The following is a 26357-nucleotide window of genomic DNA, read 5'->3' as shown; positions in this document are numbered from 1 at the left end:
AGTGTGTTCCATGTTGATACATTTATGTTCAATCATTATTTTTTTCATGTTATGTTTTTTTTTCTTTATTGTCTCATCGGAGACTCAGACATGAGGTAATTAAAAGTCTTGCATTCCACCAATGCTTGAGCGTCAGCATTGTGCTTTTCAGACTCTGCTCTGGGTTTGCATGGCCTTGGAGATAATGCTTTTGATTTCACAACTACACTCTAATAACTGCTGTGTCAAAAACAACACAAGCTGTCCTTACCTGAACACATCTTTGTGTCTAGTTGAGGACAAGACATTTTGTGCTACATTAAACCAGTCTGTTTACAGAAGTTGTGCCACTCGGAGGCCATGTTTGCAATGCCTCTGGGCAGTTATTTACATCATAGCCGTAACATGGCAAAGGTTGCTAAGCAGAACAATCTGTACTATCTTCAAAAATGTGTATTTCTTTCTAATTTGTCTGAATTGAAAGGTATCACCATATTGAGCTCTGTGGTGCCCTTAAAAAAGGTGGCAGACTCTGTAAACTGTGACTATTTAGTTTCCCTTTTTATCCTCATCATATATTTATAAGTGCCCTGTCTCTTGCATACACTGGGCTGTGTTTTTTAAGTGTCCCACTTTTCCATTTAATGACATTCACACATCCAACTACTCCATCACACACTCCATTAAACTTTTCAGACTTCTCGACTTTCACACAAGCTCCCCATTAGCAAAAAAACAACACACTGAAGGTTTTTACATCCTCAATTGTAACACCTGTGTCTAATTGGCCTGATAAGACCATTAAATGGTTGTACTGTGTGTTCCAAACACACAACAGACAGGAGATCTCTCACCGTCTCCAACCAGCTGCAGCAGGGCGAGGTCCACTGGTCGTTTCCAGCGGGAATTCTTGTGTAATGCAATGCCATATCCTGTTGTGGCAAACACTTTCCCAGAGCCGATGGTCATCACTTTGCAACCCTCGTCCTTACGGGCCATGTAGTTTAAGACAGCTGCATCATATATGAAGGCATCCAGTTTTCTGGGTAGAGACAAACAGGATGGAAATTATTCAAGGTTAACAGCCACTTCATGCAGGCATACTGCTTTATTTGCAGGCGGATAATTAAATACTCTGGAGTTTTCTGGGACACGTTTAGTTTCCGTGCAATAAATGTGATAATATATGCGCGCAAGCACATTGCAGAACGCAGAGAACACTTGTATTGTCTGGCTGCCTACTTCGGTGAAATGAGCGGCGTATAATAGGAGGGCTAATTTGAACAGAGGCATCTGAAATTGGTAGAAAAATAGGTGAAACTAGATCGCATATCTTCAGGTTTCCTGCAATATCCATATTAAAGGGACAGTTTACCCCAAAATTTTAATTCTGTCATCATTATCTCCCCTTCTTGTCATTCCAAACCTGTATGACTTCCTTTTTTCTGAAGAACACAAAAGAAAATATTTTAAAGAATGTTGGTAACCAAACAATACTGGTATCTGTTCACTTCAATTGTATGGAGACAAAACCAATGCAAGTCAATGGGTTGATCAACATTCTTAAAAAGATCTTCATACAGGTTCGGAATGACAAGAAGGTGAGTAAATGACAGATTTTTTTATTTCTGGGCGAACTATCCAGAAAATGAACATACACCCCAGGATGAAAATGAGTTAGTGAGTGACAGTCAAAGGTCTGATGTTGGGTATCATGAATCTTTAAAACTACATTAATATTACACTCTCAAAGGTAAAAATCCAGTTTAATCCTATCACTGCATATTCATAACATGCTTGACTGAGCAGATGCATCATTTGACATAAATAACAGAAAAGTAAATGATTCTCTCAGAAGTCAAGGTGAACCGCCGGCCGAGTACAGCCTCTCAGTATGTGCATCAATACTTCTCTTATCTTTGATCATATTTTTCCTCACCTTGTGACATGACAACACTTGTTCAGGCCAAACTGGCACTGACAGCTTATTAGGGACTTTTTCGTTTGACTACTTTCGTTTGACTATCTTGCTAAGCACACCTTGGGGTTATTAACAAGCTCCACTCGACCCTCCAAGACCACCGAGAACAACATTAGCATGCAAGCTGGCAGGTTTTGTAAGAAGTGTTATATCCACCAAAAAAACCCTCGGGGGGAAATGAGTCACACTTCTCAGAGGGTTAAATCGAGAGAACAGAACACACAAAGACAGGCATTTGATAGCGCAGGATACTATCCCACGGTGTGACACTGAATAGTGAGGCAAAAACCAACAGGAATGGCCGCAAAGGCGCCTTTGAAAATCAAGTAACGGTGGGTTTAAAACCTGCCTTGTTGATTAAAAGGCAGACGGGCCTGTGTTATATTCCACAGCTTGAAATGCAAGTCTCGCAAACTGCAAACGGAAGATTGCGACTAATACACAAACCAAACGCGTATGAATGGCAAACAAAATCCTCATAAGACATTGCAAAGACTGAATTTTGTGATTCTACATTCTAGCCGGCAAGCATAACCTTTTTCAAGAATAATCTTGGAGCGATGCATATTCATGCACGTTCTGTGCATAATGCAGTGACTTGAGCTTTTGATAGTAAAGCTCAAGACACACAGCTGTAGACACACACTCTTGTGCACACAAACCGTTTGGATGCTGATCCAGGAGCAGTGAGGCCGTTTTAATGATACCAAATTGCTATTCAACAATTCTGAAACTATAACCGAGACGTACGACGCAGAGCAGCGAATGAATAATACACAAGTGTAGAATTGCTCCTTTCGGTGATTAAACGCTACCAGATGAAAAATTGTAAGAAAAGAAATCACATGCTTCTTGTGTAACCATAAAACAGAGTTTAGCAAAGCTTTTGGAAACTTTATGTGATGAAACTTTAATGATCATGATTACAGGAACCAGTAAAGGTGCATCATTTATGCCAAATCATGAGACCATCCTAAACAGAAGCTCTTGTTCTTTTGTAAAGAGAGCTTAAAGGGATAGTTCACCAAAAAATAAATTTTTTGTCATCATTTATTCTCCCTTATGTCAGTCTTCTGTGAAACACAAAACAAGATATTATGAGAAATGTCTCCGGTTTTCTTTCACTACGCATGTAAGTCAATGTTAGGTCCAATGTTCTTCAAAATATCTTCTTTTGTGTTCTTCAGACAAAAAGGTCGCACAGGTTTGGAATCACGAGCCTTAAGTTTGTAAACAGTAATTTCATCTATAAATGTGCAACTCCAGTAACAGGGAATCCATGTGGCATGAAAGCAGAAATCCCTGCAGTATGTTTGGTCCTTTTAGTGACATTGCACCAGAGATGAAAGTCAATCTTCACACCCATCTTCAAAAACGAGACGAAAAGCGACAGCCAAGAAAATAATCAACGCCTCTGTTGTGATCCATCATGCCATCCACATCCGTCAATTACTTGCGCGCACATCTGTTTTCCCCACTGCCTAAAAGAACATCTTGATTCGTCGGGACGTAACACATCCGTGGTCTGATTTGGGCCCGGCATTGAAGCTCGGGTTTGAGGGCTTTATTTTAAGAGAGCTTTTTCATTTGCTGAACTGGACACGTAAAAACTTCAAAGAAACATGACACAAACACTTTGATGTTGTTATGCAGAACATTTCACAGTTTGCTTGATTTCGAATTATTAACAATGCAAGTATTTTTGAAAATGAAGCCAAACAGCTAAATTAGGACAACTCTCCTCTGTTCTTCATTTAAAAAAAAAAAAAGCTCAGCTGGTGGCTCCTCTGCTTGCACACCTGTGTGAACTTTATTCTTCACACATTTGCTCAAAATGACCCGGAAACCAGTTGGCTAAAAGTAAATGAAAAATAGCTTAGAAAAGTTCGTTCTCAGACTAGTTCTAGCACCAACAGCATTTTGGGATTTTCCCATTGGGAGTACAATAAGGTTGTCCATTAATAGGTCTGGTCCCAGATTAATAAATGAACACTTACTGTACGTGAATTATTATGACAACAGCAATATTAAATCTGCCAATGTTCATACATAATTTACATTTACTACTGAGGATAATAATCTTGACAACCAAGTATCTTCTGCCAAGAAACTTTACATAGAATTGACGGAATGTCACAGGTGTGCTAAAATGAGCCTTCTGTATTGTCCTCATGTACTCACCCGGTCTTGAGATTGTCGATGGCCTCTTCCACCCCTCTCTGGTTGTTTCGCACCATGTATTGATGCATGTTGGGATAGTTGCTTCGTATGTTCTCCTCCGTGCTCCCGTTTGGGACGGTGCCGAAGCGTAAGGGAGGATACTGGTCTGTGGGATGCTGGAACTAAAGACAACAGAGAAGCAACGGTGGGAGATACTTCATTAGTTTTCTGAAAAATTGTGTAGGCCATTGAAATCCATTTAATTATTCATTTGGCTACCTATGACGGCAAACCCAAAGGGAGAAAACAAAGTAAAACAAACGAAAATTGAATCATTGTTTTATGATTGTAGACCAATGATTAATTTGCATAATTTGGCCTAGACTGTCCCCTGATCAAATTCAAATGAGGCGTACATGCTGTGATTGCAGAATATGATTATGTTTATTGTTAGAAATTATTTATTTAAGCTTAAGCAAAGCGTTTGAACCCTCAGCTCAATTATGAAATAACGGAACTGGAAAATTTTATTATCAACAAAATGAAATTGAATAATATAACTGCAAGCAGCCATTACGGGTTCAAGAGGAAATAAATATGGTCATGGATGATGATGTTTCAGGGGCAACAACATAAACATTCGGCCCATACTGAACTTCCGGTAGACCTCCGCAAAGAACCAATAACAACACAGTCATAACACAACAAAACACATAATAATATGATATATTTTATGATATTTCAAACATGATGTCATCTTTTATTTAAAAAAGAATCTACAAAAGAATCAGTATGCTAGTCATTAAAATAATTAAAATGATGTAGAACTCAAGTATTTTAATACATAATCATGATGTCTGACATTATCTTTGTATTAAACTACTACTGAAACTCTAATAATGATCAAATAGCTATTATCTAATTGTCTACCTTCTTATCACTGAGGCCAGATACGGTGTCGATGTACTCCTCCTGAATCATGAAGGCTGCCAGGTTAGCAGTGTAGCTGGCCAGAAAGATGACAGCGAAGAAAGCCCAAACCAGCACCATAATCTTACTGGTGGTGCCTCTTGGGTTCTCAACCGGAACAGAGTTATTAAACACCAGAGCCCACAGCAACCAGATAGACTTGCCGATTGTGAACTTCGAACCTCCTGTCTCTGTAGAGCAAAACAGAGGAAGACAAAACTGAGATGTCTTATTATGACATAGACAGTGATGACTGGGGACTACAACGAGGCACACGAGAGAAGGAACATAGCTTAAGGTGCGTTGTGCATTGTTTACCTGGATGATAACAATCTGTTTATGTTTAATAAACAAGTCCTTAATTGCTGATTGCATTCATGTAAGTGTCTGGAGATAATATAGACCAACATACTCTTGCCGCTTTGTAAGCTTCGGTTATATCCGACTGGGCTGAAGAACTCGAATATGAAGACCGTTACAGCCACCACAGACAGGCACATGACAAACATCATCACCCACACAGCTGGACTGTATGGCTCTACGACGGAGAAAGCAGTGTTAATAAAACAAACCAAACAAGCGGTCATATATAGTCGTACATTTATTTTAATTCCACTTACAGTACTGCATGATGTTGATAAGATTTAGTTTCCTATTTTAATTGACATCTTTATTTGCCTTTTTCCCATAACTACAAAATGCGCTTATAAAATTCCCCATCCATTTGATTTGTCAAGGAGTAACTATAAATCTTATTGTTAAATAAATTATTGTTCGTACATTGTACTTTAACTATTGAGTCATGAATTTGATATTCAGGGATCATGTGTACCCAGAATGCACTGTAAGACTCAAAAAGTGGATAGAGCGGATGTCAAATACATCTAGATGTATATAGTTTTAATATGTAAATGTTATTCTCCTACCGAGGAAAGCAGATGGCGATACAGTGCCGTTGCTACGAGACACCATGACACTGATGCCCGTCTCCACGAAAGGAACAGAGAACTCCACGACCTCTGACCTCTCTTCATTAATAGTCAGGGAACCGATCGCCATGTCGGCCCGCCCCGACACCACCTGGTGGAGCAGAGGTAAATAACATTAGGTATAAGGGAAAGTTTTATAGTCTCAAAAAATATTAACAGTAATTTAATTCATAATCGTTATGAAAACAATATGAAACAACTTTATTTTCGATTAATACATTTCTCATTAAGTTCGGGTGTGGCATCTCACCAACCCCACTATCGAAGGGAAAACTTCCACAGTGAACTTAATTGAAAAATAATTTGAGGTCACCAAGTAGTTGGGCAATAAAATGAGGGTCTGACCTCTCCGACCATCCCATTCCACTCTCCATCTATGTTCTTTCCATGCCTGCCATTGGTCACCAGATAGAGGTCATAGGTGAAGCCCACTATTTTAGCCAGTCGCTTGAGAACATCAATACAGAAGCCTTTGCAGCAGTGCTTCGTGGATTGAATGGTCTCAGAAACCATGCTGTAATTGAAAAGAAGAGAATCAGAAACAGAAAGAGGCCATTGACAAAAAGAAATGACGTAAAGGAACCAAGCAAAAGAACGAATTTGGTGCACTTGTGCAGACGCACAAAAACCAAACATCATATAGCAGAATAAAGCTTTTTATTCTTTATAGATAAATACAAGAGGAATCCTTCTATATTTTATAGGTCTATCTCACCCAAAACATGTTAAGTCAAGCTTTTTTATTGTTATATAAAGAATACACATGAAGCCTCTTATTAGAACATAAAGATTTTTATACATAATGTTTCCTTAATTGATATTTAGGGACTCCAGTTGATCTTAATGGTGAATCATTTTCTATATGACAATGCATTTCAATGACCATAAATCAAAAGCAATACAAAAATTAAAAACATGACAAATACCGTGTTTAAATACATTGATATATTATATAAATGTTTGTCCATTAGAATTACAGTCATGAGAATTTGGGGGAAAACTTCTTCACGTACAATCATGAAAATGTCACAATGCAAAAATGTTAATGTTTCTAACATGATTTATTTTCTATTAACAAAATCTGATTTATCAAAACCTAATTCAACCAAATCTAATATTTTCACGGTTGGGCTGAAATATGACCAGGAGATATCGTTGACCATTTCTGTGAGATTTACCCAGGTGCTGTATAAGTGGACTAGGAGAAATTCATCAACATTTAAAAAGAGTAAATGAAGTAAAGTGCACTAATGCAAACTTAACATTGATCCTCCATTTACATTTCTTCTTGCATTTCTAATTTATTTAAATTCCATCAGTGCTAGTGACAGGAAGGGGAATGAATGCCCCCCGGTGTAACGCGAAAGTAATTTGCAACATCTGCATATTCACTGCCACATTTGCCAAATTGATAACCTCGGAAGCTGAACATTTCCAGACGAAAAATCCAAACTGAACCTTGACCTGTTGTTGAGCGGCAGACGGCACTGCACAGAGTCTCTGATGCAGGAGCCCGTTCCGGGATCAGCGGGTTCGACGATAACGAAGGGCCTCTCCTCCAGCGTGACAACACGCAAGTGCTGCGAATCGTCCAGAGGCTTGAGGAAGGGGCCGTATCGGGACCAGGGTGGGTATCGCAGACGCAGCACACCGTTCTCCCACCAACCTACCTAAAGCGGTGATGAGACAATGTAAAACTGACCTCAGAGGGATGCAAAGTTCTTTAAAAGATATGAAGTAGCTTTTTATAGTATCCTAATGTTTTTCTAATTGCTTTGGCACGGTTGTTAGATTGCCATTTGAACTGTCAAACAGTGCATGAGTTCCAAAATGTTGCCAAATGTTGCTTGCGAAAATCTCTCATTGCTAATTGACATTTGCCAAGAAATCCTTCACATTATTGTGCAGTCATTTGTAAAATTCACTAAAACAGGAAAATTTAATATTGTAATGCACATAACGGTAACACTTTATAATAACTGCACGCTATGAATCATTAGTTAAGCATCAGTACATAGTTAATTAATCATTTATGAAGCATTGGCCTCACATTAATAGACATTCGTAAGCAGTTTATAAATACAGCTATAAATGCTTTGTTCTTGATGTATATGTATAAAATATGCTTAATAATCAAAGTTTCATACTTTATTAAGGATGAATTCATCATTTCTAAATTAAAAATTACATTACTTACAAACCAGTTAGTTTGGAGTTGTCAGTGGTTCATGAGATCATTTAGAAAGTGTAAGTAAATGATAAATAAACTCTTTGAATGCACATTTATACATCTTATTATTCTGACATATAGTAACAGTTACTTAATTTGTTAATAAATCTTTTTTAACACACATTCCTGCTGTAATTCATGATTAATTAAGGTAGTTATAAAACATTTACTAGTTGTTAGAGAACTATTTTTGTGAGTTCATCTAAAGTGAGGACTATGTATGCCTTGTAAAGCATTTACAAATGAGAGTTGCATATCACTTCACAGTTTATTTTTCATTTTATATCAATTCATTTAATGTTAATTTATACGTTCGGTTGTACAATTTCAATTTTGCAGAGGTTTATTTTTTATTTTATATTAAATCATCTTATATTCATTAATATGTACAGCTGTACAGTTTAATTTCTTTGGCATCTTGAAGTAAATATTTCTATGTTCTGTATCCCTCTGTGTTGTGTTTTTCCTATTTCTGTTTAGAAGATAACTGAGCCTTTAACTCTCATTTGTAAACGCTTTACAAGGCATACATAGTACTCACTTTAGATGAGCTCACAAAAATAGTTAACTGACAACTAGTAAATGTTTTATAACTATCTTAATCATGAATTACAGCAGGAATGTGTGTTAAAAAGCATTTATTAACACATTAAGTAACTGTTACTATATGTCAGAATAATAAGATGTATAAATGTGCATTCAGAGAGTTTATTAATCATCTACTTACACTTTTTTAAATGATCTCATGAACCAGTGACAACTCCTAACTAACTTGTTTGTAAGTAATGTAATCCTTAATTTAGAAATGATGAATTCATCCTTAATAAAGTATGAAAATTTGATTATTAAGCATATTATATACAGGCTTATAAATCAAGAACAAAGCATTTATAGCTGTATTTATAAACTGCTTACTAATGTCTATTAATATGGGGCTAATGCTTCATAAACGATTAATTAACTATGTACTGATGCTTAACTAATGATTCATAGCGTGCAGTTATTATAAAGTGTTACCCACATAACTTATAAAAAACATCCCTTTAGAGTTTCCAGTAGGGTAAAGAAATACTGTTAAATCAGAACTTCTGAAGAAAAGCTGTCCTGGAAAAAGTATTTTTGCTGTGTGTTAATAAACAAACCTTTAATGAAACCCCTAAAAATAACAAATCATTTAAAACCATACAGTAGTGAGATTGCTTTTTGGAATTCTCAAACTGTACATTTGTTTGGCTTACATAAGATCTTTTCTACATTATTCCAAAAAACGAATCAATGCAACTTAGAGAAAAATGTATTGAAATGCAGTGTAAATTAGCATATATTTACTCTTCGATTTACTTCAGTCCCCCCAGCATGTGACACAGTTCCATTTCAAATGCATTCTTCGCATTCCATTTATATTGCATTTAAGTGGCGAGGCAAAATGTGACCTCGCTTGGGTGCTGCATTTAAAGAAGTAAACGACAAGTGTGAATATCTAAAGACATTTAAGCGGACTAATGGCTCCTCCCCTACCTCCTCCCAGCCTCTTCCTGCAGTGTAGGAGATAACATCCAAGAGCGGATTTGCCAGATAACCGTCATTATTAAAGGAATAGTCCCGGCCAGATAGAGTTATGTTACTGAAGAACCTGCAGCAGGAGAAGGGAAAAAAAGAGCAGGGTGATAAAGGAGGAGTCTGAGTGAAAGTGATAAAGAGAAGGAGAGCGAGCAGAGACAGATAAAGAGTGATAGATGGGCCTTCCATTAGTCACCTCTCCACTCTGGGTAGTGTGTGTGTGTGTGCGTCTGTGTGATTTCTGCTCAACGCTTAAGGCACTCTTAAGTAAACCTCTTCTGTTGAACATTCAACAGAAATGACGACACTGAATCTCAATAAATATATCTATTAATTGTCAGAAGGACTGAAACTGGCTCACTGGCTCACAAAGTAACAAAGGGATGGACGGAAAGTGTACAATAACAACCATCACGAATTAATCAATAATAAATGAAAAAGTAAAGAGAGAATTTGAAAAGATGGATGGCTTCAGACCTTCACGAATGAATACTTAAAAGAAAAAAATGAAATAAATGGGAGAAAATTTGCATATGAGGTGGCTGTAAGAACTTCGTGAATGAATTAGGATTCAAAAGGATGAATGGTTTCATAGATGGATACAAAAGGAAAGTTGGTATAAAGAATGAACATATATGTTTAAATACATGAGATGAATAAAATAGGGATAAGCAGAGAGAAATTGAACAAATAGCTTGATCAACATATAGATACGAAATCTCGTCAAGGTTTATGAGTTAATAAATGAACAAAGTTTGTGAATATTAGTCATAACAACAACAAAAGATTATTATTATTATTACTAAAGAAGAAGAAAATTATTATTATTATCATAGTCTTCTTATATTTATAATTATAATAATACAAAATAAATAAGATTATGATTATTATTGATATTATTAATAATAATGATAGAAGTAACAATTTAATTTTATTATTATAAAATATTAATATTATTATTATGAAATCGATTCAATTAAATAAAAAAATATTTGAAATTAAAATTAAATTTATTTAAATATATTGAATCACCATTTCTGTTTGAAAACATGACATTGCAGCTTATTTGGCACAAATATCTTTAAATGCGTAGAAAAACAATGACATTTCTCTTGAAATCCAACCCGATAGCTCAATCTATAAACCATTATTATAATCTAATTGTTGTGAACCAAAGGAGACATTGATTATACACAGTAACACATTTTTTCACAAAAAAAACCTATGGATTCCAGCATAAAAAAATAACATAATAAAAACATTTTAATTATGAATTAATACAGATAATTTGAGAGAAAATAAATAGATAGATGGATCAAAAACCGAGGATAATGTAATGGATAAGCATCACAACGGAATTGATCAATGAAGGATCAAAGGAGGAAGAACTGGGTGGATGGAGGATACCCACAACATGCCCCAAGGCACTGCGGTCAAAGCTCCGTCTGCGCTTTAACCAGATAGGAGCCAGGACGTAGCAGTCATTCCGCCCGGTGCCTTGTTTTCAATATTCAGTGTTTGGAGCTCTTAGGATGCTGCGGAGATGCTCTTGTTAGTCACCATGACAACTAGGAGACTGAGAGTAGGGCAGAAACTCTGGAAGTGAGGGATGCAAAACTCGAACATCACAGACGATCTTTCTCCCTCCGCACGTGGGAGCTGCTTCTCCCGTCTCTCACGTTTGTCAGCGGCTTTCTTTCCAGCGTCAATGCAGTAATGGCCAGAGAAAAAGACTCTCTTACCGACTCGTTTTTCATTTTTATTTTAGGCCATCATTTCACGGGATGCCCAGGTCACTTTTATGAGATTTGTCTCATAAGTTCTGCTGCCTCTGTCTTTGGGAGAAATTGTATTTGATATCTGATCCATAATTTATGTCAGGCTCTATATAAGAGATCATGTTCATTTCAGAGTGTTGGTGAGAATGATGGGTACTGAGGGCTCTCGGTTTAATGCCCCGTTTAATTGAATGTGATCTGTATTGCTTAGGCAAACGTAATTCCTTTTTCTTAAGCAATGAGCGAGCTTAATGCTTTGAGGAATATGAAATACAGATTATGAACGACACTGTTCATTTCGCATAAAAGACTGGACTCTATCACAATGCTTACAGAAATCATACTCTAATACATTAAGTTCAACCTTGCGTTACTTCGATCAGTCACACACAGTATCTCATCCAGAGGGGCATGAAAAAGTCCAATACAGCATGATTAATTTAACTCGCACGCATTTCTGGAGCGCGGTGTGAAGCGTGACCGTCTTAACAGCCTCGACTCCGCAATACCAGCACTCTCACTTTTCCCGTTCTCGAGCTCCAGACCCCTGCAAGGTTGTCATAGCGACAAAGCCATTGACATTACATGTGTTCCGCTAATGCTTTACATTGTAAGGCGCACAAACAACCTAAAGCGCAGCACGTAGCAGAATACAGATGTCACCCGTGTCATGGCAATGGAAGAGACCGCGACAGATAGGCAGGACACGAAATGGAAACGCAGCAGATGCGTACTGACATTAGGAAAGCAAAATATAAACAACGAGCAACAGGAAGAAGAAAAATTTAGATATACATACTACGACAGGTTGGAGAAAGAGGTGGAAAAGAAAGAGATACGGTGCCGGAGGATATGGGGATTAAGTGATGTGTTGTGGATTAGCGCAGACTGATAGACAGGGAGATGCAGATGTAGAAATAGACAGAGAGAAATGAAAGGAAGAGGGGGTAGAGAGGAGGAGAGAACGTTTAAACATCAGAAACGTTCGAGGGGTTTAATGTGGCCATTAAACCAGCATTAGTATGGTGATAAGCGGAGGCATTGCCCTCTAATGCAGCTGTGCATGTGTGTCAAAGAGAGGGCGTCTCAATATGGCTGTACACATTGGAAGTATGGCTAGCCTATGGGTACAAATCAGAGAGAGAGATTGGGGGAGAGAGAGGGGCTGTTTCAAAGCATAGACTAAATTTTGGAAATCATGTGCACATTTGAAACAAACATTTAAATATACTGCTTGCCAATATGCTCGCTAGATAGTAACAAATTGTATCTTGGTTAGAACATTAAAGCACGCCTGTTGAGCCAAGGGAGGGTGCCCAAAACGCTGCCTGTATGAACACTGTGATTTATATTTATTCATTTGGCAGACACTTTTATCCAAAGCGACTTACAAGTAGGAGAGCACATAAACATTTTGTCAACACGCTAAACAGTCCCGTTAGTTTACAAGGCCATGCTACTAGGAGGATTACAGCTGGAGTAAGCAGCAGTGAGAATACACAACAAGATTGTTTTTTTGGTTTGTTTTTCTTGACAAAAGACGTAGACAGTTATTGGTTAGTCAAAAAATGCGGAACAGGTATGTTTTGAATTGTTTTTCGAAAGTTGTGAAGGATGCTGCAGTTCGGGTGGAGGCTGGCAGTTCATTCCACCACGGGGGAGCCGAATGAGTAAAGGTTTTTGGAAGCGATTTTGTGCCTCGCTGTGATGGAACAACCAGGCAATGCTTATTTTCAGACCGAAGAGGACGGAGGGGATGTAGACCTGGAGCAGTGAGTTAAGCTATAGGGGTGAATTTGCTGTTACCTTTCTAAAGGCTAGTGTCTGTGATTTAAACTTGATGAGGGCAGCAACTGGCAGCCAGGGAAGTGATGAATCTATAGACAGTTTCCTAGGATGCATCCTCAATAACTTCTCGTCTGTGTTTGTTGATCAGACTGGCTATTAGCTAATAATATAATTATATTCATTCATTTAATTAAATTTATATTCATATTAATTTATATTCATATTTTATTGTATAATACTTTATTTAAATAAACAATTTGCTGAATTTTAATGTACACTAATTGTATTAAATAAACAATTTGTTCAATGGGTCGTGCAAATTTGTGGCATTTAAGTTTAGCCAAGTAACTGTTCTTAACCGAAAATAATACTGGCAAGACAATGTTTTAACTTGCTAGCCAATAATTTTCTTTTTATTTATTTCTTGTCATCAGAAATAATCTACCGAGACACATCTTTGCGGATATGTACCGTAGTTATGTTTGGGCCACAAAACTGCATATTGAAACAGTCTAGAATGGTTTAAAATGCTCTCAATTTAAGACGGTTTGAATCTACTGTATTTGTAATGGCCAAAAATCTAATTTTAAGATAAAAAAATTAAAGTATACATATAATGCTCCTTAATGTGACCGGGTCTGAGAAAAACAAGACTAAAGTCTCAATTTAATTATGAGAAAACAAGCAAGTTTGATTTCATGCATTAATTTCATTAATATTGACTTGATGGACATTGAAATCATAAAGATATCAAAGTTATATTCTCACAGAGTGTTCTTCACAATATGTAGGATGATTCTTTTTTAATTACTTTAGCTTGGTTTTCGTAGACTGGGTCACAAACGCTGTCTATGTATAAACATTAGATATTGTCTATTTTGCAGTAACAGCTTGACTATGATGCGTATAGCACAAAATGCTGTATAGGCAGAACCATTTACACTAAATGTACCCATGATGCCTAAAAGCGCTGTCTAAGCAGGAATGTTTAAGCACGGTTGTGCTTCCTAAAGATGTTGTCAAGAGCAGGTAGCTACATTCAAATGTGCCCATGATACTCAAAACTGCTGTCTAGGTAGCAACAATCAACCATAATGCCCAAAACTGCAGTCTAGATAATGTAGCAGCTTTGAAACACAGACAAACAGACAGGCAGACAGACAGACAGACAGACAGAGAGAGAGAGAGTTTGCTTGAGATTTTTCAATACCGCTGCAGCGTTCTGCACAAACAGCACACGTTAATGAGAGGAAGTGGGCGTTGAAGCGAGAGCATGAGGGATGGAGAAGACCTCGAATGAGTGAGCGAGTGAGCGAAGGCACAAATGAGAGTGCAAGTAAACAACACTGAAAAGTGAGCGAGGGTGAGATTGAATCAGCGTGTGCGGCCTGGGAGATCTGTTGCACGGGTGACAGTCTCTGATATTTCCCTCTGCACTCTGGGCACCATAACCAATTATCCTATTTACATGCGAAACGACACAGCATGCCTGCCTCTTTAGAGCCGCCCGCGGGGGGAAGACGGGAATGGAGAGGAGAAGTGAAGGGATGAGACGGTGGGGGACAACAAAAGTGGTAGGAGAAATGGAGGGGCATAAAACTGAGAGACGGAGGATGAGATAAAGAGATGGAATTAGAACAGTGACGCTGACATGATGAGAGGAGAGAAAGTTCTAATGAAAGTGTGTTGAAAGAGGAAGATGTGAAGTTAAGTGGAAAAAAAATGTTGTGAATAATTTAGACCAATAATGATTGTGGAAAAAGAGAGAAAGGCAGAAAGTACAGTAGAACAATCCCACAGGCCGAATGCATACTTCCCTGCTATAAAGTGTGCAAAAAACACCATGTCAAATGAGTAGCATGTGCAAATATATAGTATTCTGTCAAACTTGGCAATCCCATTGAGCTAGAAAAGCATTCGATGAAAAAGAAAATCAACCTAAAAAGAAGTCAAGCACAAGGAAAGGAGAATAGAATACTGTGGCAGTCTGGTCAGGAATGCCGGTGAGCATTCATCACACTCCATTACCTTCGCAGTAACAAAACGTTAGCAGTAGGGGGCAACAATTCTGTAGCAATATGCTTACTCATAGTGACATGCTTCAAGCACTTTGGTCTCTTCATCCACCCGGTGTCTGTCTCTATTGACTGATCTGAAAACAGATCTGCCTCCATTTTTAATCTATAGACACAGTAAATTATGCTGCTTCAAGATCAGATTGTAAAATGGTGCGACAGTCCCATCTGAACAATGCACTGCATCAGTGTCCATCTGTAAGTCTGTGCTGTTGAATGGACTGCAGATCATGCCTGTTTGAGAAAGAATATGAGGTAAAGCAATACAAATCGAAGCAATTATGTTTTGCTCAAAGAGTCGATATCGTAGCTAATAGTTTCTATTATCTAGATGATCACTGTTCGCTTTCCTCTCTAAAGCACAACCATAAACTTCTCAGATTCAAACACCCGGATGATAAAATAACCGTAACCCCTTCATGTGGGTTATTGCTTTTATAAACGACAACAAATTTGTGTCATATTTCACTCCTAAATTAAATGTGTCCTTAAATAAATAAAAAATACTGAAAATGATCTCACAAAAAAAATGTGTGCTTAAATAAATAATTATTTTGCTAAATAATGTCACAATAAAAAAATGTGTGTTTAAAAAATTATTTAAAATGCTTTAAAATAATGTCACGTTAAAAAAACGTGTGCTTAAATAATAAAACATGCTTTTAGAAAGTCGCAAAAAATTGTGCTTAAATAAATATAAAATACTGAAAAATAATCTAACCATAAAAAAAGTGTGCTTAAATAAATACATTTTCAAAATAATGTCACAACAAATGTGATCTTAAATAATAAAAAATACTGAAGAGTCAAGTCACAGAAAAGTGTGCTTAAATAAATAAATTCTGGAAAATAATGTCACATTAAAAAACATGTGCTTATATAATAAAACATGCTTTAAAATATGTCACAAAATATTTTTGCTTAAATAAATATAAAATATAGAAAAATAATCTAAACATAAAAAATGTGTGCTTAAGTAAATAAATAATTTTTTTTCTAAATAATGTTACAACAAATGTCTGCTTAAATAATAAAAAAACTCAAAAATAATGTCTCAGTAAAAAAATGTGTGCTTAAATAAAATAAAAATAGCTGTAAAAAATAATGTTAAAAAATTACTTTAAATATCGAAAATAACGCTAAAAATATCGTCATAGGGTAAAAAGTGGTAGAGGGAGAAAAAAGCAACACTGTATGGCTAATGATGTCTTTTTTTATTTTTGAAGAGTAAGAACAGATCAGTTTATTTTAATGCTGTTTGTAATAGTTTTAAACTTAGACAGCAAAACATTTAAATAAGAAAAATGTCTAAGGAAACAACGTACATTATATATTCTGTTGATTCTGTGGTCAGTACTAATGAATGAACTTATGAATGAAGGTCAATGAAAAATACATTCTAAAACAAAATATAAAAAATACAGCAATAACAAAGTCTGCAACTTCACACACCAAAGAGAGGCCGTCGGTGGGCCTTCCTTTAGGAACAGATGTTGCAACACTGTACGATAAAAACCCGAACCCCTTTCAAGTAAAGGATCAAGTTGGATCATCTTGTGTGCTAGCAAATACTAGCAAAGTGTGCTAGCAAAAATCCACAATATGTAAACTAACTGGCTGGTTCGCAGTTAACAAGGCCTTATTGTCACCTGATGTCATGTTTAATGACTGACTTTTGAAGGTGGTATGATGATCTATGATTCCCTCAGTTCATACATGATTGACAGGAACGCTTTTGTTAGCGCTCCCCCAATAAGAGACAAGTTGATGGTGCTGTTCGAGGCCACCGTTTTTTGAAGATTGATTGATTTGTAGGAAACATGACTGACAGGCTGCAAATCCCAGCAGTATGGGCTGTCAAACACAAATCAAATGCAGGTGGATGGTTAGTGTGGCTGTGTGAGTATGTGAAGCCATCGGTGTCGGAGATGAAAAACAGGTTCAGAAAAGCCAGGAAACAGACAACAGAGAGTTTTGATGCAGTCATCACATTTGTGAGTTTGGCATTGCTATTCATTGCAGTTCTGAATAAAGAGTTGCAAGAGATGAAACAGGAACTCATTAGAGATTGTTATTTTGCCGCCCAAGATGTTCCCAGTTCAGGCCATTTCCTCCAAAATTACAAAGTCAATGTAACATTCATGCATATTTAACACCGGTGATGGGCGGTTTGAAATAAAAGATTTCAGCGCATGTTAGTTGTGCGGGGGAGATGTTTAAGAAAATTTAATAATATATATTAAACAGTTTAACGTTGTTTGCAATTTTTAATGGGGCGGGTCTGCATTTCAGTCAATACCTCTATCGTTATGAGCGCAGGCAGGCATTTTAATGAATTTTTTCCCTTCCTCGAGCAAATCAATACGGACCATAAAAGACCAGCACATGACCGCTTTAAGAAAAACATTTCTCACCTGATCCTATCTGGCACCCTTCGAGTTTGGTTTCCATCCATTTTACAGTTCCCGGCAAAACTTGTCCCTCTAGCCCCGCCGTACTCTCGCCGTAAAGCCATGGCGCCGTGAGTCAGTACAGACACACCTTTAGCGATTCGCCGCCGTGGTTCGTCCCTCCATCCCTGGGGTCGCACGGCAAACAGAGCTTTGGGAAGACCTTCAAGACCCAGTCCTGACAGAGCAGGTCCTACTGCAAACCACATGTGTGATGGGGTCGCCTGGCCAGATGCCCATGCCGCCTTAAAAATGTACTCCGCTTCTTCTTGTGAGCAATACAGGAGTCGCACCTATAATAACAGGAGCAAGAAAACAACATATTTAAAGATCTATCATGAAACCAACATTCTTATCAATATTTGATGCAGAGCAAATGTTCTGCGGACAAAGAAACTGCTCATCAAAAAATATAAATTGTGTTATGCACATGATTCTTTTTATGTTACACACAAAAGACGATATCTGCAAAAAGACAAGCCATGTTATGTGAACTTCACAGGTCCCAGCACATATTTGTCTTCATCAGATAATTCAGGACAGAGTGATCTGGTCGGCTTGTTATTCATGTGCTACCTTGTGCTTTTCAATCTGCTTTACATAACCATGAGTTCCAAAAACTGACGTGTGAAGTCTTCTTCTCAAGGTCTCCCTATCATGTTTCACAAAAGCTGAAATATGTCAGACTTCCTAAAACTGCTTGTATGTGCGGAGGTGTTGTTTTTCTTGCTGGAAACGGGTTGCTTATCCCACTTGTTGACACGTAGCCACAGGCTCCTGACAGGGAGATAAAACTGCTCTTGAGAGGTGGGTTGTTGACTGGTGACCAGCACAACAATTCCAGTAACAACGGTAGCAAAAGCAGCAGTGTGAAATCAATAGCCTATTGGTTTTTTTTCAGTTTATAACAGTCTGTCAGAACGTCAAACCCTCCCGTTTAATGGCTGCTGGGTTTTGGAAAGCTATGATCATTCGTTCACATACTATTCAAATAATAAAAAGGAGACGCTCAAATAGGAAGTAGAAAAACAACAGAGTAGGGCAGCGCAGTCAATATCAAAATTGTAGAAATATCACAAATGGGCTTCCAATCTACTGCAACACTAAAACCTGGCTTTTCACATTTAGTAGTGGTTATGATGGTTTCTATTCCAAGAAAGAATATAAAACATGTACATGTTGGTTATCTAATTTTCGGTTTTGAAATATGTTAATATAAATTGAAATGTAATGTGTGTAATATTTTGGAGGATCTATTGACAGAAATACAATATATGCATAATTATGTCTTCAAAGGTGTATAAAGACCTTACATAATGAAGCGTTATGTTTTTATAACCTTAGAATGAGCTATTTCTATCTATATAGATATCTATCATTGCATTGAATTTGTAAATCTTTCAACATTAGCCCTAAACGGACAAACTGCTCTACACAACACATTTCGTATATACGTTTGACAAAGAAGCGAAAGTGCGACGACATCTTAGTTCTGTGTCAGGCACCACAGTGCTTCTAAAGGGAGGGGTGGAGTGAGCCATTGGCTGCAATTAGCAACTTCACCGCTAGATGTTGAAAAATTTTGTTGACCTTAAAAAGAAAAAAGAAAAAATACTGGCCATTTATTTCTACATAATTAATCTCACGACTGTTCTCTCAATTAAAAAGACAAAAATCCACAGAGGAAAAGGTCAAATGAGTTTGGAATGATACAAGGAAGGATAAATTATGTTTATCCTTTAGCATCTAAACTCTGGAATAGCCTTCCTGATACTATTCGAGGGTCGGACACACTCTCCTAATTTAAATCTAGATTAAAAACATGTCTTTTCAGCAAAGCATACATATGATGCATACCGGTAATATCTCTTGTTTATAAGTAAATGAACAGCAGCTACGCTATTTATTCTCTTTCTGCCCTTCTACCCCAGAGGTAACCACAGATTATGCAGACTCAAGTAGGACCGCCGGGTGCCATCCTCATGCGAGAACCTGTGGACTTCATGTGTGCCATCCTCATGCGAGAACTTGTGAACTTCATGTGTGCCATCATCATGCGAGAACTTGTAGACTTCATGTGTGCCATCATCATGTGAGAACTTGATTGAATTTAATTGATCATCCCAGCTGCAGCCCAGGCAATCTCCGTCACCACAAAGAGCAAAGATGGGAACATTGTGAAAAGCGCTATATAAATAAAACTGAATTGAATTGAATAATTCAAATTTTTGCAACCTGCCAACTAAAGGTAGAGTAAAGGTTTGGTGCGGGGGCTATTGGATTATTTACTGATAACAGAGCCGTATCCAACCTGCCGGTATAGCTTATTCAATTAAAATATAGCTGCTAAGCTTTTCTTTCAAAGTGAAATAGAGAAAACCACCAGAGGCAGGTTTTTACATTTTATAACAAAGCCCCATGATAACATCTGCACTTTGATGTAGTTTGTGTCTGTTGGGTCCTTATGAACCCTGAAGTGACTTTTAATCACTGTGAGAAAAAAAAATCTGAATCTATCGCACACCATCAGTCGACCCCAATTTTTTCTCTAGCGGAGACCATGACAGACACTCTGAATATGGCCCGATATCACTCACTGATTAGGGTCTGAAAGTCTGGGTGCTTGAACACTGTGGAGAATTAATCAGTCAAGTCGTTGAATACGGAGAATGTCTGCTGGCATGGCCAGTCCTGGGGGGAATTGAGTTGGCCACCTTTGGGTCAGGTGGAAACTGTCATTTAATGTCACGGTGCTCGGTAACATTACAGATGCCGTCTTCTATTTCGTAGTTCGCTCGACCTCCTTCTCTTTGGGAGCGTTTACACTAAGGCCACAGTGCCAGAAAGAGAGAGGGAAGAACTGGAGACGGGAAATACGAAAGGAGTAAAGATTGAAATGGTTCCGGCGTGATGAGCGATAAGGTTAATCGAGACAGCAAGTTGGGAATATGCAGGAAGGAACGTATGTAACACATTAAGAGCTTTACCACAGGGAACGCTGGGGAATAATTGCTCTAAATGCATTAGAGCTGCCTTTACTCTTCTCGTTGTCATATTCAGACTTCTATAATTAACCAAGACTGATTTGGTAATACAATTGTTAATTGCACTGCCAATAAAGTCGCTGTGAATTGAAAAAACGGAAATAGAAGCTGGTATCGGGGGGGAGGGAGTAGCAGCTCGATGATAGAAAGAAAACATAGGGAGGGAATGAACTTCATGAGTGCAGAGAGAGAGTGAGAGAGCTTCTGGTACATTCTGAAAATAGGGTTTATTTAAATACACTTTTACTTATTCGAAAGATCATGTATATTACATTTCATGCACTATGTAATGGTGCAGTGTGTGAATGTAAGCAGTCTGTCAAGTTGTAAAGCCAAAGGTGAATAAATAACAAAGCTTGAAAAAAAGGGAGCCGACCCTGAATCATCCAAACGGGTTGTGCCCTAGTCTGATACGCTAACCGCCACGGATTTACATCACTACATTTGGTCCCCGCCTACGTTTAGCTAGGACTGCCTACGAAAGATTCACTCTTCTCCCCCAAATACTGTAGCTAGTGAGCCTCATTTGCAGTAGACAAATCATTTAAGAGTCAGTCAAGAATACTGGTTTTACACCTTGTATGAACGTTAACGTGTTGTTTGACACTGCATAAACCAAAATAGGACCCTATAAGTCCAGGAAAATTACTCTTTAAAGAAAAAGGTGCTACGAAATGTTCCTCACATCGACACCACAGAAGAACCATTTTTGGTTCCTTAATGAATCATTAAGCTAATCATTTCTAAGTCTGAAGACCCTTTTCCACTACAACCAACATTTTGTGAAACAAATGCTCTTCGGATGTTACAGGTTCTTTATGATTTTTTCTTTCTTCTATGGTTAAAGAGTGTACATATGATGATTCAATAAGAAAAAAATCAGAAATACAAAATAAAGAGAATTATGAGCTTTTAAACCCCATTTAAACACAATAAGAAAGGTGTCATCTTCAATTAAATAAAATAAAATACAATTATTTATCGTATGAATACAACTTTAGGTCATCCACCAAATTTCAATTAGAATGGCTTCATCAGACTTCCAGTCTGTTTTTAGTTGTACTAAAAAAATATTATATATTTAATTTAAATTACTATAAATTTCAATTAATATTTTATTGTATATTCACTTTATAAAATTAAATTAAAACAACAATTATTGATTCTTTGCGGCGATCTACCAGAAGTTAAGTCCGGACCACATAACATTTGCATACATTGGTGCCGCTGAAACTGTCTATATGGAAATCATGCTTTGAAAACATGATGGGGTTTAAATATTACACACATTTTTTACTTCTCTACTTAGAAATGTTTATTTTATTATTTACAAAAAGAACACACAATTTTACTGTACTGTTTATTTGTGTATATACTGTATATGCGCAAGTGTGTGCTTATATATTTCCATTCCTGACCTGTGCTTCATTCTCCTTCAGAAGCCTGCGTGCACGGGCACCTCCCGGGTCATCAGTCAGGTTGAGCATGACCACGCTCTTTCTCTCCCAACCGATGAAGGAGCCATCTATCATGCCTTCTACCATGGCCAGAAAGTCTTCGTAGCCATGGTGGCGCGTGGTGACCACCGAGAATGCAGTCCAATCGAACTCTTCCAGAACTTCAAAAATGACGTCGAGTTGAAGGGAAGTGGAGCAAAGGAACTGCAGGTAGACCGAGCCAATTTCCTAAAACGCCAAAAGAGAGAAGATAACTTAAGACATGGTGGAACAAACACCTAGTGACATTTGAAATAGGTCCAATGCATCATGGCCGTGTTCCACTTTCTACGTCAATGACATTTTCTGAACGTATATCCCTAGTTACTCATCAGTCATGTTCTACGTCTTTGTTTCACCTTTTCTCATTCATTTCATTCTCTCCCCTTTCCTTTCTTGTTCCTGTAGCTTTTTTCTCATTCAGATCAATACAGTCAGTCTTAATACCCATACAGCGTGACGTAAAGCATTCATTGCTATTCATAAGCCTGTGTTTCAGGTGACATTAGTGTCCTTGGCTGCTTCTGGATTTAAAATGCTCAGCTGGGTTTTGCTTAGCTCGGTTTTTTCGTTTTATACCCAGGACGGTGGCCATTCCACTGTACAATCCTGAAGATTTATGACTCTTATAAAAAATGACATACTTTTCATGGTGAATAATAGCATGCTTAGTGTGGCACATACTAATGTTTGATAATCATTATCAAATATATTGTGGCATGACCCATCATGCGCTCGCTGGGGACGTTGGGTTACGAAGCGAAAAATGTGCAACCCCTATAATTGACTGTACTTCTCTAAATATTCGGTTTAGCGACGCCTGACCTCTGGAGAGATTTTTAAGATCTTCCGTGTTCAGATGTTTTGTTGGTTCCACAGCTGCTAAAGCGACATGTGAGAGTAAATATTGTAATTGCCCACGATGCAATCATACAGACAAATCATTCATTTTGGATGTCGGATGACTTGCATCTGTGCATAAGCAGCTTGGTTTGAAAAAGATCAGCTTTTGGAACAGTGTTTTTCTAAAGCGTATTTAGAGTATAACATAAGTGTTCTCATAGAAGGCTTTGTGAGAATGGGGGTGGTTTGCGTCTGGAGAGGCCTGACACAATGATCACAACATAATAACCATCGCGACAACAACAAACAATTGGCTGTTAAACCTGCGGATGTTAACTTTGACTTACCGCAGAACAGACTTTCCACAATACAAACATTTCCTGTAAAAAATAAAGGCTCAATTAACTCCATGGTACATTTCCCTCATGAATAATACCCCCAAGGCGTTACCTTGGCAATCTGGCAGATTTTTTTTTGCTTCCTAACATTGATTGCTTGTATACTCTGCTACATATTTGTTAAACGTTAGTGGAATTTTCACATCCCTGTCGAAAATCAAGGCACTCTGCAAAGTTATAACCTCAAACATGTAAATCAAATGTTCACACGGTTTGACCAAAGGATAAAGGCAGACCATTACCTCGGGGAAGAGGGGGCACAAAGCCATGACTGTAGAGGAGCATTAAGAAGGTATAAAAGCTCACCTCCACTCTGCATTTAAATGAAGAACGGGTTAGTGTAAAAAGCTCAAAGCGCTTAAATGTGCCGTTCCTTGGCTGTTTTCGAAGCTTTGATTATGTTTTGTCGGTGTTTAACAATAGATGTTTAAGTCTATTGTTCACCGCTGTCTCTCTTCTAACAAAATAATCATATTTTTTTCCGGTTTCTATAAAGTCCCTCCTTCGTGATTGGTTAAGCTGATCCAGTCTGTCATGATTGCTTCCCCACTTCGAGCGTATCCGAAGATATCCCACCCATACCATATCAGCCAGCTTTCACACTAATAACAACTAATAACAGAAGTGTAGGTTTTGTTGGATAATAAACAAGCAGATTGACCATGAGATATTTGCCAGCAGGACATCAAAGGAAGTTTCATAGAAGTGTTTTAGAGGTATGCGCACACATATAAAATATCAGTGTATAACACAGAACATCTTTCACAGCCGATGTTAAAATCATGGAAGTTGCTATTTGACCGTTGGTTATCTTAGAATGTGTGTAGCTGAATTCTTATAACCAGCTGAAGGACTGTGATGAAAGTGAAAGTAAATACGTTTAAATGTTTACAATCTCTGATAACCAAACACTACTCCAGTGGCTCTTCCTCTTTTTTAAGGAAGGCCTTGCACCATTTATGGCATATTCCTTTGGGCGGGGTTTTAAAAAAATCGGAACAGTGACATGTAAATTACCTGTAAAGTAAAGGGCTGCAGTCCGATTCAAGCTGTTCTCTGTAGTCCTTGAAAAGCAAATTCTGTTAAAGACAATATATTGCTTGGCATTTAACTTTGGGCTTTATCATTTTCCATATACTATTTATGCTCTAACAGCAACATTACACACTAACTAAAGTTAGTTCGAAAATTCCCAGGGAACGGCACCTTTAAAGAAGTACTGTAACTTGGGGCGATGTAGATGTGAAATGGGTTAGGTAACATTTCTCGCAGGCACCACTTCAATTGAGCATTGAAATCAGATACGCTGATAAATTGACAAAACTGGAGCAAGTATATAATACATTTTATTTTATTAGATCTTATTGAGAGCAACAGGGAGGGAGGGAGAGCGTAATTTCAGATCTTGATAAACTTACAAATTTGGGTTGTTTGGGCTCAGGATATTACATTAACATGTGAAATAAAATATAGTTATTCATAAAAATATAATTGTCAGTCCTGAAAATTGAACATTATAATTGTAAATGATCATTTTTAACTACAGAAATTTAAAAAAGCTAAGTCAAATTAAAGCAATTTATTCTGCCCCCACATCAATACATAATATTCAATGAAAGAGACAATGTACAATATAGATATTTGATGTATTTCTCAAGTCACTTGTATGCAACATATCAGACTCACTATATGAAAATCTTCATTTGGTTGCTTTTCTTGGTAATTCAAGAATTTATCTTGCATTTTACAAAATTAATTTGATTTATATTTGTACTGGATTGACAGATCTATAATCAATATCATTAATGTTAATTTTCGGAGAAGGAACACGGTATAGTTACACTTATTACAGTTATTAAGGAGTCTCTGATATAACCCTATTTTTCTTAACTTTACAATGCAAGAAATGGATAGAAAGTGCCATATTGCGACTCAAAATGGTTACTATGGCTACCAACTGTAGGGAAAATAGCCTGGGAGGCTGATATTAATATTAATATAGGGTGAGCATAAAAGTTTTGATAGATGGCTAAAAGCTCAGAAGTCCCCAGAAAAAAACCTTGAATAAACAACCACAAAACTGTATACAAAGCTGGAAGGGAAAAAACTGAAATAAGAAAGAAAATATAGTGTCTGTTTGCTATGTTTCAAATAAATTATATAATTGTGTACATCTGTAGAATCACAGGCATAAAGTATAGCCTCACTTTCACATTTGGGTCCTGACTGGGGTTTATTTTACGATAATGATCAGATGGCTGTACATTATGCCTTCCTTGCCTTTGAAAGCGGCAATTACACTTTTTACACATAAAAAATAGAGCAACCTGCTCTGCAGTGTCACGGCATCCAAAATAATCCATTATATTTCTGGAAATGCATAAATCACACCTATGTTTACCAAAATCAATTTCCTTTTTCCAAAATGACCTATTTATTATTATTATAGGAAACGGTTCGTAGTGCTCAGCCTATATTGCCTATTGTTTCAGGGTTGGCTGCATTTAACAGCCTCTGTGTGCCAATTTCTCTTTCACATACAGAGAGTTCACGGGTCCAAAGAGCTGAAGTAACCCTTCACAATTTTTATTAAAATCTTTTTAACATTTGTGCACTT

The 26357-nt window shown here is 37.3% G+C and overlaps 1 protein-coding gene across 2 annotated transcripts in view; it reads right to left on the bottom strand.

Moving 5' to 3' along the window:
- The window catches only part of grin2da (glutamate receptor, ionotropic, N-methyl D-aspartate 2D, a), a 56363-nt gene that overhangs the window by 11569 nt on the left and 18437 nt on the right, over positions 1 to 26357 (bottom strand). For both annotated transcript variants that reach the window (XM_056741415.1, XM_056741416.1), the window contains exons 3-12: positions 22422 to 22688; positions 17924 to 18252; positions 9827 to 9941; positions 7543 to 7748; positions 6424 to 6592; positions 6016 to 6169; positions 5502 to 5627; positions 5051 to 5280; positions 4142 to 4302; positions 834 to 1021 (exon numbers count right to left, since the gene is read on the bottom strand). In XM_056741415.1, coding sequence (XP_056597393.1) covers positions 834 to 1021; positions 4142 to 4302; positions 5051 to 5280; positions 5502 to 5627; positions 6016 to 6169; positions 6424 to 6592; positions 7543 to 7748; positions 9827 to 9941; positions 17924 to 18252; positions 22422 to 22688 — 1945 coding nt within the window. The remainder of the gene's footprint in view (positions 1 to 833; positions 1022 to 4141; positions 4303 to 5050; positions 5281 to 5501; positions 5628 to 6015; positions 6170 to 6423; positions 6593 to 7542; positions 7749 to 9826; positions 9942 to 17923; positions 18253 to 22421; positions 22689 to 26357) is intronic.

The sequence above is a fragment of the Triplophysa dalaica genome, chromosome 25, assembly GCF_015846415.1.
Source record: "Triplophysa dalaica isolate WHDGS20190420 chromosome 25, ASM1584641v1, whole genome shotgun sequence".
NCBI classification, from domain to species: Eukaryota; Metazoa; Chordata; class Actinopteri; order Cypriniformes; family Nemacheilidae; genus Triplophysa; species Triplophysa dalaica.
The sequence above is the reverse complement of the archived record's forward strand: the minus strand, read 5'-3'. Positions and strand labels throughout refer to the sequence as shown.